General features: G+C 44.4%; 1 protein-coding gene across 4 annotated transcripts in view; it reads right to left on the reverse strand.

The window, feature by feature from the left end:
- LOC142160691 (uncharacterized) overlaps nt 1-15,836 on the reverse strand; it is a 109,238-nt gene that overhangs the window by 29,584 nt on the left and 63,818 nt on the right. For all 4 annotated transcript variants that reach the window (XM_075215560.1, XM_075215559.1, XM_075215558.1 and 1 more), the window contains 2 exons: nt 5,973-6,088; nt 2,362-2,440 (listed from right to left, as the gene is read on the reverse strand). In XM_075215560.1, the coding sequence (XP_075071661.1) occupies nt 2,362-2,440; nt 5,973-6,088 (195 nt within the window). The remainder of the gene's footprint in view (nt 1-2,361; nt 2,441-5,972; nt 6,089-15,836) is intronic.

Genomic DNA, 15,836 nt, shown 5'->3' on the forward strand with positions numbered 1-15,836 from the left:
ATCGCCCATCAGTGCCCGACCTCACTATCGCCCAACATCAGTGCCCGACCTCACTATCGCCCATCAGTGCCCGACCTCAATATCACCCAACATCAGTGCCCGACCTCAATATCACCCATCAGTGCCCGACCTCACTATCACCCATCAGTGCCGACCTCACTATCACCCACCATCAGTGCCCGACCTCACTATCGCCCACCATCAGTGCCCGACCTCACTATCACCCATCAGTGCCCGACCTCACTATCACCCATCAGTGCCCAACCTCACTATCACCCATCAGTGGCCGACCTCACTATCACCCATCAGTGCCCAACCTCACTATCACCCATCAGTGCCGACCTCACTATCACCCACCATCAGTGCCCGACCTCACTATCACCCATCAGTGCCCGACCTCACTATCACCCACCATCAGTGCCCGACCTCACTATCACCCAACATCAGTGCCCGACCTCACTATCACCCATCAGTGCCCGACCTCACTATCACCCACCATCAGCGCCCGACCTCACTATCACCCACCATCAGTGCCCGACCTCACTATCACCCAACATCAGTGCCCGACCTCACTATCACCCATCAGTGCCCGACCTCACTATCACCCACCATCAGTGCCCGACCTCACTATCACCCACCATCAGTGCCCGACCTCACTATCACCCAACATCAGTGCCCGACCTCACTATCACCCAACATCAGTGCCCGACCTCACTATCACCCATCAGTGCCCGACCTCACTATCACCCACCATCAGCGCCCGACCTCACTATCACCCACCATCAGTGCCCGACCTCACTATCACCCAACATCAGTGCCCGACCTCACTATCACCCATCAGTGCCCGACCTCACTATCACCCATCAGTGCCCAACCTCACTATCACCCACCATCAGTGCCCGACCTCACTATCACCCACCATCAGTGCCCGACCTCACTATCGCCCATCAGTGCCCGACCTCAATATCACCCATCAGTGCCCGACCTCAATATCACCCATCAGTGCCCGACCTCAATATCACCCAACATCAGTGCCGACCTCACTATCACCCACCATCAGTGCCCGACCTCACTATCACCCATCAGTGCCCGACCTCACTATCACCCATCAGTGCCGACCTCACTATCACCCACCATCAGTGCCCACCTCACTATCACCCACCATCAGTGCCCGACCTCACTATCGCCCACCATCAGTGCCCGACCTCACTATCACCCATCAGTGCCCTGCCTCACTATCACCCACCATCAGTGCCCGACCTCACTATCACCCATCAGTGGCCGACCTCACTATCACCCATCAGTGCCCAACCTCACTATCACCCATCAGTGCCGACCTCACTATCACCCACCATCAGTGCCCGACCTCACTATCGCCCACCATCAGTGCCCGACCTCACTATCGCCCAACATCAGTGCCCGACCTCACTATCACCCACCATCAGTGCCCGACCTCACTATCACCCAACATCAGTGCCCGACCTCACTATCACCCACCATCAGTGCCCGACCTCACTATCACCCACCATCAGTGCCCGACCTCACTATCACCCAACATCAGTGCCCATCCTCACAATCGCCCACCATCAGTGCCCATCCTCACAATCGCCCACCATCAGTGCCCATCCTCACAATCGCCCACCATCAGTGCCCGACCTCACCATCGCCCAACATCAGTGCCCACCCTCACTACTCAGAAGACCGGAGGGGACCAACGCCATATTAATGGTCTTGGAATAAGATGTACATATGGATGTGATGCACCGACAGACCTTATAGGAATTACCAAAAAACAAGAAACATTTTAGCCACAAGTTATAGTCAGCAGAAATTATTGATGGTACAAATCAATTATAATTAATTCATATATGTATCTATCTCATCGATTAATCTAATTGACCTCATGGGCCGGGGGGTGGGGGGGAGGGGGATTTTCTCCCTGACGTCAGACGTTAGAACAACTCCTCTGATCTCCTGAGCTAATTCTATATACAGATCATTTGCCCCAACCCATATTTCCAGAGAGGAAGGTGTGAGGGACATTTCTATACATTTATCATTACAGGACGATGCAGACGTCTAATTGCACATTAAACCAGAAGCTTTCAGTTGGCTCATTCACAAACGGATAAAGACCTTTCACATCTGTAAATGGCATTTAAATGAAGGTATGATTATTCCATTATGTGCTCTGTACCCAGCACTGGAGACTTGTTAAGCTGACATCTACCTGTGACCTGGCTGCAATAACACAAGATGCTAATTAATATGACTGGCATCACTTTCCCACCAGTGCCAGGGGAGCAGTGACGGTCTCTGGGGGCACAGAATACTCTCCCGCTTCCATCGCTAAGGACTCACCCTGGCCCAGCGTCCTCCACTGTTGGCAGCTGCTGATTGGTTCCCAGGACTCTTCGGGGACATGGCCCTGCTCGCAGCTCTGTAACATAAGAAGAATACGGTGTATAGTGATCCCGGGTTATATTCAGAGTATCAGGACTGTGTCATGTGCACATTATGTCCCAGGTCGGTGATCTGTTCACACCGCTCACAATACTCAGACTAAGGAGCCGGTGTCTGATCAGTACAGAGACGGGGGATCTGGGGATCAGTGGGTGGGAAGTACAGAGACAGGGGATCTGGGGATCAGTGGGTGGGAAGTACAGAGACAGGGGATCTGGGGATCAGTGGGTGGGAAGTACAGAGACGGGGGATCTGGGGATCAGTGGGTGGGAAGTACAGAGACGGGGGATCTGGGGATCAGTGGGTGGGCTGGGGATCAGTGGGTGGGAAGTACAGAGACGGGGGATCTGGGGATCAGTGGGTGGGAAGTACAGAGACTGAGATTAGAGATTGGCACATTTTGAACTGTGAATGTACAAGAAAAAAAGCATTCTTAGGAGTGTGTGGTACTGTGCTGCTGCTCATACATACAGAATAAGGACAGATACTGAGAATTACACCCACATACAGAAGAAGTGGTACTGTGCTGCTGCTCATACATACAGAATAAGGACAGATACTGAGAATTACACCCACATACAGAAGAAGTGGTACTGTGCTGCTGCTCATACATACAGAATAAGGACAGATACTGAGAATTACACCCACATACAGAAGAAGTGGTACTGTGCTGCTGCTTATACATACAGAATAAGGGCAGATACTGAGAATTACACCCACATACAGAAGAAGTGGTACTGTGCTGCTGCTCATACATACAGAATAAGGACAGATACTGAGAATTACACCCACATACAGAAGAAGTGGTACTGTGCTGCTGCTCATACATACATAATAAAGGCAGATACTGAGAATTACACCCACATACAGAAGAAGTGGCACTGTGCTGCTGCTCATACATACAGAATAAAGACATATACTGAGAATTACACCCACATACAGAAGAAGTGGTACTGTGCTGCTGCTCATACATACAGAATATAGACAGATACTGAGACTTACACCCACATACAGAAGAAGTGGTACTGTGCTTCTGCTCATACATACAGAATAAAGACAGATACTGCGAATTACACCCACATACAGAAGAAGTGGTACTGTGCTGCTGCTCATACAGACAGAATAAGGACAGATACTGAGAATTACAGCCACATACAGAAGAAGTGGTACTGTGCTGCTGCTCATACAGACAGAATAAGGACAGATACTGAGAATTACACCCACATACAAAAGAAGTGGCACTGTGCTGCTGCTCATACATACAGAATAAAGACAGATACTGAGAATTACACCCACATACAGAAGAAGTGGTACTGTGCTTCTGCTCATACATACAGAATAAAGACAGATACTGAGACTTACACCCACGTACAGAAGAAGTGGTACTGTGCTTCTGCTCATACATACAGAATAAAGACAGATACTGAGAATTACACCCACATACAGAAGAAGTGGTACTGTGCGGCTGCTCATACATACAGAATAAGGACAGATACTGAGAATCGCGCCCACATACAGAAGAAGTGGTACTGTGCAGGTGCTCATACATACAGAATAAGGACAGATACTGAGAATCACACCCACATACAGAAGAAGTGGTACTGTGCGGCTGCTCATACATACAGTGTAGGTAGGATGTAGAGAGGATACAGATACGAGGGATTGCTGCATACGCATAGTCCCATTTACATGATGTTCTCTTGTTACAGGGATATAATCTGTGTTTTGCAGAGGTCAGTAAGAGGAACAACGTGGATATTACATGTAGAGGGATGATGTGTCAGACATAACACGCTATGATACATAATGATATGTTATTATCACGTATCTCGGATACAGCCAGTCACCTAATGTCCATTTGTAGCATGTAACATACATAATCATGTATCCAGGGAGGGAGGACACAACAGGTCCCCGGGTATGATGTCACCTAGTCCCAGCGGAGCGCTGACAAGTGTCTAATGCTCAGCACAGCTGTCACATGCAGTCATGTCTGGGCATGTTTCCTGGCAGGATTGACAGACGTGTGCGCTGGGTAAGCGCTAATTTAATTTACTTGTTCTGTCCCAGAAGGCTGAATGATCTGTTCCTGTCAATACGTGTTCTGGGCTATGTAGAAATCTGCTCTAACATGTACCCGAAGACACGCCAAGACACAGGGCATGTGTGATCAGCTCCCATTTATACAGTCAGTTAGACAATGAAAGCAGAGCTCTGATTGGTTGCTGTCAGTTACTGCTCATTTGTGTATATGTATCTTACGTGATGATTGGTAGAATGAGGATTATACTGAGCAGCAATACAGATTATAACAAAATACCTACGTGTGAGGACCAGAAACAGCAGCACTCCCAACCACAGGAATACATCCGGGTGTATATACATCTTATTACACGGCAGTATGGTCAGAGGGCGCTGTACATACATCATATCAGTCATTCCTGTCTCTAACCAAAACATGATCCGTTATAAACTGAATTAAATCTATGATGTGTGTGCTTATATATATGTACACATATGTGCGTATATACAATAATCAGTCACACAATTAAAACCACTGACAAATCACTGATTATCTGGTTACAATGGCGCATGTCACGGAGTGGGTTATATTACACAGCAAGTGAGCAGTCAGTTCTTGAAGGACCATGGTGTAATGAAAGAAGGTGGCCTGGTCTGATGAATCCAGTGGACGGCCGGGTGCGTGAGTGTTGTTTACCTGGGGAAGAGATGGCACCAGGATGTACTATGGGAAGAAGGCAGCCGGCGGAGGCAGTGTGATGCTCTGGGCAATGTTCTGCTGAGAATTCTTAGGTCCTGGCAGTCATGTGGATGTTACTTTGACACGTACCACCTACCTAAACATTGTTACAGACCAAGAAAACCCCTTCATGGCAGCGGTATTCCCTGATGGCAGTGGCCTCCCTCAGCAGGATAATGTGCTCGGTCACACTGCAGGAATTGTTCAGGAATGGTTTAAGGAACATGACAGAGCTCAAGGTGTTGACTTGGGGGTAAATGTATGAACATGCGGGTTCTTCAACACCCGCGTGTTCAGCGTGTTCGGCGATTAAATTTCAAGCGGCGCTGCCTTGTAAAGGGTTAACTTCCCTTTACAATGCAGCGCTGCTTGAAATTTAATCGCCGAACACGCTGAACACGCGGGTGTTGAAGAACCCGCATGTTCATACATTTAACCCTTGGTCTCCAAATTCCCCAGAGCTCAATCTGATCGAGCACCTGTGGGATGTGCTGGAAAAACAAATCCGAGCCACGGAGCCACCACCTCGTAACTTACAGGACCTGCTGCTAACGTCTTGGTGCCAGATACCACAGGACACCTTTACAGAACTTGTGGTATATGTATATATCTGTGTGTATATGATTGGTCCCCCACATACGTCTCAGATCTTGGGCAGCATAATATCTACAAGGTGTAATAACTAACTGTGCCCCAAACAAGGGTCCTTAACCCATCATTCCCTCTTCCAACCCCTATTAATACTCACATCTTGGCCTCCATTGTAGTCTGGTGGGCTCGGGGTCTGCAGATTGTAATGTGAGTGCAGTCCTTGGGGAGACGGATCACCTGGCTTCCTCCAACCTTGTGAGGACACAGAACAGTCTGGAAGACAGATTACAGGAAGTAACACTACAATCTCGCAGGTCCCAGTGTACAGAGTGCAAGCTTCGCAGGTCAGCACTGTGGTAATCTACCTTACATAGGTGTACAGAATGCACACGCAGAGGACAAAAGTGTCACTCTAATCAATTATAGACATAAAACGAGTAACTTTTAGCAACTTTGGTAGAGTGAGAAGTAAACCTATGTAGAGGTACAGGGCCTAGTTCATCAAGGCAGATAACTGCTGATTTTGAGCGTATCGTATGTAAATCACTCTGTGCATGACAAGAATAGGGAGATATGTCCGTGAACGCAGCCCTATCTTTGAACGCAAAGGACACTTACAACAGCCTACGATTTCAAGGAGTGTACAGGGCATTAGTCAATGTACAATAAGGGTGCACCAAACTCCAGCGCACACAGCCACGTCTGAATCCAGCTCTGACCATCTCAGTTACTTGTGTTACTGCCGTATCTCTTGCTCCAGCTACAGGGTTAGTCTAAGTCCTGATTACTAGTGATGACGGCTGTGTATACAGCTAGAACGTGTCTGTAATCAGGAGCAGCTGTAACAATGTATTTCATGCTCAGTAGTCATTAACAACATCCTAATAAATGTATTTTATGCTCAGTAGTCATTAACAACATCCTAATAAATGTATTTCATGGAAAACAAAATAAAAACTTTTTTTAACTGTTTTATCATTAATGCCTTTATTATTAGCAGGTGACATTAATTCAATTATATTTCTCTGTGGACTCTTTGGCAAATGTATACTGTACATAGGTATTGGACGTATCCGGCAGCGTCTCGCGTAGTACAGCAGAGCGACCTGCACTGGAATTCCTCAGCGCACAAATCTTCAGATCTGTTCCTTGATGGATTCAGGAGTGCGCAGAGTACTGAATGTAGCTTATGTATTGAGCACTTATTTGGCCCTCAACATACACTTTTGTTGTATTATATTGAATTAAAAGTATGTTATGGAATCATTGTTGGATAATATATAGAATATAATATCTATTGTTTGATTAATTATACAATGATCCTAATTACACACCCATGCTATTTTAATATAAACAGAAATAACTGTTTAATAAGTCAGAATAATTAATGTATTCTATTGCCAATGTGACCTGTTGTTGTGGGTCACATCTAATAATACGCTGTGAATTCACTTGGTTCTGTCTACAGAAAGTGGATCACTATTGGTCCAGTTATGTGTAATGATAATATCTAACCAGCTACCTTTATTCAGAGGTGTTTTCAGCTTTCTGTGTAATCAGTGTTCTTCCCCCGATGTCTTGCGCTGACTTTCTGTTTGCGTCTCGTAACGACTCGTTGTAGTTCTATCTCAGTCTCCTCCCCGGTAGTTTCCACTCAAATGATTGAAGGCGAGAGGGGAAATTGAAAGGAGAACGTTGTGAAGTTTGTAAAAACTATTTTTTTTTTTCCCGTTTCAAGGTTACATTTACTTTTATAAAAGTTTTAAAATCACATCTCTTAATAAGAAATTCTTGGCGATCAAACCCTGGATATGAATTAGTTCTCGTAGCTGACAGATGATTTCCTGTTTATTAGTATCACACTCGTGGATCTAGAAATGTTCATTCATAAATCTCTAGAAAGATGTAACTGTCTTACTTGTTGGAGTATTGTCTGTACCCAACGCGTTTCATCCGATCTCGGCTCATTTTCAAGGCAGTGTGGATTCGTGAGAAGTCGTCCTTTAATACTGATCTTTATATTAATTCATTAATTCACATGTGTGGTACTGGAAACTATTTGTCAGCATCTTTGTGTCATGAATGTGGATACCTGGCATAATGTACTTTTAAAACACTGACAGTAAATGTCCATCCAGATTGAAAATGTCATAAAACTTATTTTTTATAAAAAATATAAAACTATTCACATACAAGTTTTTTTGGTAGATTTTGGTTTCAATTTTGTTGTCCTTAATATAAATATCTAGTTCCAAGAATTCTATATGTTCCTAACTCCACTGAGTGGTGAGTTTATCTCATTGTTATTTATGTAAATGAGAAAGCCCTGTAGGGATTCATGATCCCTTCTCCATAAGAAGATCATGATCTATATACCTTCTTCACATCACCAGCTTCACGCTGAGCCTGTGACCACTCCATATGGAATCCCCCTCATGAATATATTTGCGTAACTCAGCACAAACCTGGTACCCATAGCTGTTCCTTGTTGCTGTTAATAGTAAAAAACCTCAAACAATACATAATTGTGCTCCAGGATAAGTTGTATCCCTTGTATTATAAAATGGATCTGTTCTGACTTGAGATTCCTGTCCGACTTAAGGAAATATTCTACACTTCCAATTCCTATTTCATGATCAATAAATATATATAATGGTGTGATGTCACTTGAGGCCAGCCACATATCCGATGTCCATATTATAACCTGCAGTATTTTATAGAGATGAAGTGAAACATTGCCCGTCTTTGTTAGATTACTCTACGATGGATATCTCTGTTAAACATATCTGTGGGCAGCATTCAATACAAAGTGCTCACGTACAAAACATTAATGGATGAACCAGATTCCTATATGTAGAAGGAGCTTAGAATTATGCTTATACTTAATGTTTTATGCCATTTTCAATCTGGATGGCTTTTACTGTCAGTGTTTTAAAAGTACATTATGCCAGGTATCCACATTCATGACACAATAATGCTGATAAATAGTTTTCAACACCTCACATGTGAATTAATTACTTAATTAAGATCAGTATTAAAGGACGACTTCTCATGAATCCACACTGCCTTGAAAATGAGCCGAGATCGGATGAAACGCGTTGGGTACAGACAATACTCCAACAAGTTAGACAGTTACATCTTTCTAGAGATTTATGAATTAACATTTCCAGATCCACGAGTGTGATACTAATAAACAGGAAATCATCTGTCAGCTACGAGAACTAATTCATATCCAGGGATTGATCGCCAAGAATTTCTTATTAAGAGATGTGATTTTAAAACTTTTATAAAAGTAAATGTAACCTTGAAGCGGGGAAAAAATAAATAGTTTTTACAGACTTCACAACGTTCTCCTTTCAATTTCCCCTCTCGCCTTCAATCCTTTGAGTGGAAGCTACCGGGGAGGAGACTGAGATAGAACTACAACGAGTCGTTACGAGACGCAAACAGAAAGTCAGCGCAAGACATCGGGGGAAGAACACTGATTACACAGAAAGCTGAAAACACCTCTGAATAAAGGTAGCTGGTTAGATATTATCATTACACATAACTGGACCAATAGTGATCCACTTTCTGTAGACAGAACCAAGTGAATTCACAGCGTATTATTAGATGTGACCCACAACAACAGGTCACATTGGCAATAGAATACATTAATTATTCTGACTTATTAAACAGTTATTTCTGTTTATATTAAAATAGCATGGGTGTGTAATTAGGATCATTGTATAATTAATCACACAATAGATATTATATTCTATATATTATCCAACAATGATTCTATAACCTACGTGTGATTCATTATAATCCTAAAAAAAAAGGTATGTTGAGCTCCAAATAACTACTCAATACATTATCTGTGATAGGAACGTGGTTAACTCCATATTTGTGCTGCTCACATGGAATAATTACCGTAGAGGCTAGTAGCGCTGACCGTACCTTTATTAGAGGCCATTTAATACTAATCGCAAGGTGCACTCGGGATGCGTGCTGGATGAATCAGGCCCATACTATATTATATTAGATATATGGTACACAACGTAGAATATGGTATATTCTATGTTGTATATGGTATGTTATTATCATTTAATTATATAGTACCACCGTATTACACAGCACTTTTTGCATTCGCGCAAAAAATATCATATATATTAACTTAAAATATTTGAAAGAAAAAATAGTGTGTGTGTGTGTATAATACACACACACACACACACACACACACACACACACATATATATATTAAATATGCCATATAGATTATATTATATCTGCCATCCTGTCCACTCCCCAATAAACTATATTTATTGCCTGGGAGCCCCCATAACCTTCCTAAAAAAAGTTACCCCCTTCCATGTATACATACACCGGGATATATCCCCCGTACATGTATACATACACCGGGATATAACCCCCTGTACATGTATACATACACCGGGATATAACCCCCGTACATGTATACATACACCAGGATAATCCCCGTACATGTATACATACACCGGGATATAACCCCCGTACATGTATACATACACCGGGATAACCCCCGTACATGTATACATACACCGGGATGTAACCCCCTGTACATGTATACATACACCGGGATATAACCCCCGTACATGTATACATACACCGGGATAACCCCCGTACATGTATACATACACCGGGATGTAACCCCCTGTACATGTATACATACACCGGGATATAACCCCCTGTACATGTATACATACACCGGGATATAATCCCCGTACATGTATACATACACCGGGATATAACCCCCTGTACATGTATACATACATCGGGATATAACCCCCGTACATGTATACATACAGCGGGATATAACCCCCGTACATGTATACATACACCGGGATATAACCCCCTGTACATGTATACATACACCGGGATATAACCCCCTGTACATGTATACATACACCGGGATATAACCCCCTGTACATGTATACATACATCGGGATATAACCCCCGTACATGTATACATACACCGGGATAACCCCCGTACATGTATACATACACCGGGATATAACCCCCTGTACATGTATACATACACCGGGATATAACCCCCGTACATGTATACATACACCGGGATAATCCCCGTACATGTATACATACACCGGGATATAACCCCCGTACATGTATTCATACACCGGGATAACCCCCGTACATGTATACATACACCGGGATGTAACCCCCTGTACATGTATACATACACCGGGATATAACCCCCGTACATGTATACATACACCGGGATATAACCCCCTGTACATGTATACATACACCGGGATATAACCCCCTGTACATGTATACATACATCGGGATATAACTCCCGTACATGTATACATACACCGGGATAATCCCCGTACATGTATACATACATCGGGATATAACCCCCGTACATGTATACATACACCGGGATATAACCCCCTGTACATGTATACATACACCGGGATATAACCCCCTGTACATGTATACATACACCGGGATATAACCCCCTGTACATGTATACATACATCGGGATATAACCCCCGTACATGTATACATACATCGGGATATAACCCCCGTACATGTATACATACACCGGGATATAACCCCCGTACATGTATACATACACCGGGATATAACCCCCTGTACATGTATACATACACCGGGATATAACCCCCTGTACATGTATACATACACCGGGATATATCCCCCGTACATGTATACATACACCGGGATATAATCCCCGTACATGTATACATACACCGGGATATAACCCCCTGTACATGTATACATACACCGGGATATAACCCCCTGTACATGTATACATACACCGGGATATATCCCCCGTACATGTATACATACACCTGGATATATCCCCCTGTACATGTATACATACACCGAGATATAACCCCCTGTACATGTATACATACACCGGGATATAACCCCCTGTACATGTATACATACATCGGGATATATCCCCCGTACATGTATACATACACCTGGATATATCCCCCGTACATGTATACATACACCAGGATATAACCCCCGTACATGTATACATACACCGGAATATAACCGCCGTACATGTATACATACACCGGGATATAACCCCCTGTACATGTATACATACACCTGGATATAACCCACTGTACATGTATACATACACCTGGATATATCCCCCTGTACATGTATACATACACCGGGATATCACCCCCTTCCAAGTATACATACACCGGGATATAACCCCCTTCCATGTATACATACCCCGGGATATAACCCCCGTACATGTATACATACACCGGGATATAACCCCCTTCCATGTATACAAACACCGGGATATAACCCCCGTACATGTATACATACACTAGGCAAACTAGCAGTGTCAGTATCCAGGCCAAAGATCAGGGGTCACAGGCGAGCAGGGGATATCCAGAGAACGAGCAGGGTAGTATACTGGGAAGCAGGGACTATAATCGGCAGGGAGGGCTGCCCCTTCCTGCCTTAAATACTAGTGTGGACCAATAGGAACCCTCCCTGGGAGGACAGGAGAACAGGGCCCAGCTGGGCAATAATTACAATATTCTTTTGCGCACGCGCCCGGCTGACCTAGGTGCTGGGACGCGGCGCTACAGCCAAAGAGCGTCTCGACCGTTGCCTTGGCAACGGCCGGGACATAGCGGAAGTGATGTCCCGGTCGTCATGACGACGGCCGGGACGAGAGGGCACCAGAGTAAGCGAGTCACGGCGGTGCCTGAAGCCGCCGCGGCTCGTTACAGTACCCCCCCCCCCCCCTTGAGGAGGGGTTAGGGAAACCCGACAACCAGGTTTTCCCGGGAATTTTTTGAAGAATTCGAAAAGTAGCTTGTCAGCATGTAGACTCCTTTGTGGCACCCAGGACCGCTCCTCAGGGCCATACCCCTTCCAATGAACAAGAAAATGAGTTTGTCCTTGGACCTTTTTTGAGTCCAAAATTTTCTCGACTTCATATTTTTGCTGTCCATCAATGGACAGAGGCTGAGGTTTAGAAGATCGTTGATGTCTGAACTTCATAGAGGAGCGAACGGGTTTCAACAAGGAGCAGTGGAATGTGTTGGGTATCTTTAATGATTCCGGAAGCTTCAGCTTAAAAGATACTGGGTTAATTTGTTTCAGGATGGGAAAAGGACCAATAAACTTAGGTCCTAACTTTTTGCATGGTTGGCGGAGTTTGATGTTTCGGGTTGATAACCACACGAAGTCCCCAAACTTAAAGGAACAGGCGGAACGGTGAAGATCGGCAAAAGCTTTGGACTTAAAAGAGGCTCGGAGCAAGGATTGATGTACCAACTTCCAGATTCTTCTAAGCCGGGTGGCCGTAGACCTAGGTTCACAAGACTTATCGGTAGGCAAGAAAGACAATGAGTTGGATCTGGGGTGATATCCGAAATTGCAGTAGAATGGAGAATGTTGGGATGACGAATGGCATGCATTGTTGTAGGCGAATTCAGCCCATGGGAGAAGGTCCACCCAGTTGTCGTGGCTTTTAGAAATATATAATCGTAGGTATTGCTCCAAAGATTGGTTCACTCTCTCAGTCTGTCCGTTAGTCTGTCATCTGCTTACCATCCACAGTCTAAGATTAATACCCAGCAGGGAGCAAAATGACCTCCAGAAGGCTGCAATGAACTGAGAGCCTCGGTCTGATACTATATTTTCAGGGAGACCATGGTTTCGGAATACGTGTTTAATGAATAATGATGCTAGGTTGCGTGCTGAAGGTAGTTTACACAACGGAATGAAGTGGGCCATTTTACTGAACCTATCTACAGTAACCCATATGGTGTTGCACCCGGAGGAAGGAGGTAAGTCGACAATAAAATCCATGGATATGTGAGTCCACGGTCTGACTGGAATGGGCAATGGTAACAATAGCCCGGTAGGTGATTTCCGAGGAACCTTGTTTTTTGAGCACAGATCACAAGATAGTATGTATTCTTTAGTATCCGCAGACATAGATGGCCACCATACCGCCCGGGATAAGATTTCAGTGGTCTTGGCAATTCCAGGGTGTCCAGGAGACTGGTTGTCGTGACATTCAGAAAAAACTGTTTTCCTGAGGTGGATAGGCACAAACAGTTTGTCTGTAGGGGTTTCAGGAGGTGCTTGCGATTGAGCTGGTGACAGAATTTTCCTAAAATCCTGAGTGAATGCAATCAAAACCGATGAGGCCGGAACAATCGGACACAGCTCAGTGGTAGGAGTCTGACACGAAATGAAACTACGGGATAAGGCATCTGCCCTAGGGTTCTTCGAGCCAGGCCGAAACGTTATAATAAAACGGAACCGGGAGAAGAAAAGGGACCACCGCGCCTGTCTGGAGTTCAACCTTTTGGCTGATTGGACGTAAGATAGGTTTTTATGGTCAGTGTAAATGGTGATGAGATGTTTTTCTCCTTCAAGTCAATGGTGCCACTCTTCCAATGCCCATTTAATGGCTAGTAGCTCTCGATTGCCTACGTCATAATGCTCTTCAGCGGAAGAAAACTTTCGAGATAAGTAGGCACAAGGATGAAGGCTATGATTTTTTGGGTCCTTTTGTGACAGCACGGCTCCTACTCCTACCTCTGAGGCATCCACTTCAACAATAAATGGAAGGTCTAAGTTAGGATGTCTCAACACAGGGGCAGACACAAAAGCCTGTTTCAAAGCTTTAAAGGCAGACACTGCGGCAGGTGGCCAGATTTTTGGATCAGCACCCTTGCGAGTCAGAGCAGTGATGAGAGCAATGAGAATGGAAAAGGAACTGATGAATTTCCTATAATAGTTTGCAAATCCTAGGAATCTCTGGATGGCTTTAAGATTCGAGGGCAGTACCCAGTCTAGGATTGCTTGTACCTTTGTTGGATCCATAGCGAAGCCTTCTGGGGAGATCACATATCCCAGGAAAGTGACTTTAGTAACTTCGAACTCACATTTCTCTAACTTGGCGTATAGATGATGACGGAGTTTTGTAATAACTTGCCGAACATGAACTCGATGCTGTTTTAATGAATGGGAGAAAATTAATATGTCATTCAAATAGACCACTACAAAGGAGCCCAAGAACTCACGAAGAACGTCATTGATCAAATCTTGAAAGACAGCGGGAGCATTGCTGAGACCAAAGGACATTACGAGATATTCATAATGGCCTGTCTGAGTATTAAAAGCCATTTTTCATTCGTCGCCACTCCGGATTCGTATCAGATTATAAGCTCCACATAGATCAATTTTAGAGTAAATTTTTGCTCCTTTAAGTTGGTCAAAGATGACTGAGATGAGTGGCAAGGGATACGTGTTTTTTATGGTTATGTTATTTAACCCTCTGTAATCAATACAGGGCCTTAACCCACCATCCTTCTTGGCCACAAAGAAGAATCCTGCTCCAGCGGGCGACTTGGAAGGTCTGATGAAACCTTTTCGTAGATTTTCTTCTACATATGACTCCATGGCTTGGGTCTCTGGAAGAGATAATGCGTACAGTCTTCCCTTCGGTAATCTAGAACCCGGGATGATGTCAATTGCACAACCGTACTCCCGGTGAGGGGGAAGAGTGTCAGCTTCTTTTTTAGAAAAAACGTCCCGGAACTCAAAGTACGGGGGAGGCAGAAACTCAGAACTAGTATGGGTAATCCTAATTGGCAGGGACAAGCAAGAAGAAGAGCATTTAGGACCCCATTTAATTATCTCGCCCCTAATCCAATCAATATGAGGATTATGCAGAGCTAGCCAGGGATGACCCAAGATCAAAGGCACTGAAGGACAATGAATTAAGTACAATGAGATTATTTCGGAGTGAAGAGCGCCAATCTTCAACTGCAGAGGAGGAGAACGATGATGAATTTCTCCGTGGTTGAGACGATTCCCATCCAATCCGCATACGGAAATTATGGAATCTAGAGGAACAGCTGAGAACCCCAAGGAATGAGCAAAGGTTAAATCTAAAAAATTCCCAGCGGCTCCACTGTCCACGAATGCTGGAAATGAAATGACTTGATCTCTATATGTG

Source organism: Mixophyes fleayi, chromosome 6 (assembly GCF_038048845.1).
Source record: "Mixophyes fleayi isolate aMixFle1 chromosome 6, aMixFle1.hap1, whole genome shotgun sequence".
In the NCBI taxonomy this organism is placed as follows: Eukaryota; Metazoa; Chordata; class Amphibia; order Anura; family Limnodynastidae; genus Mixophyes; species Mixophyes fleayi.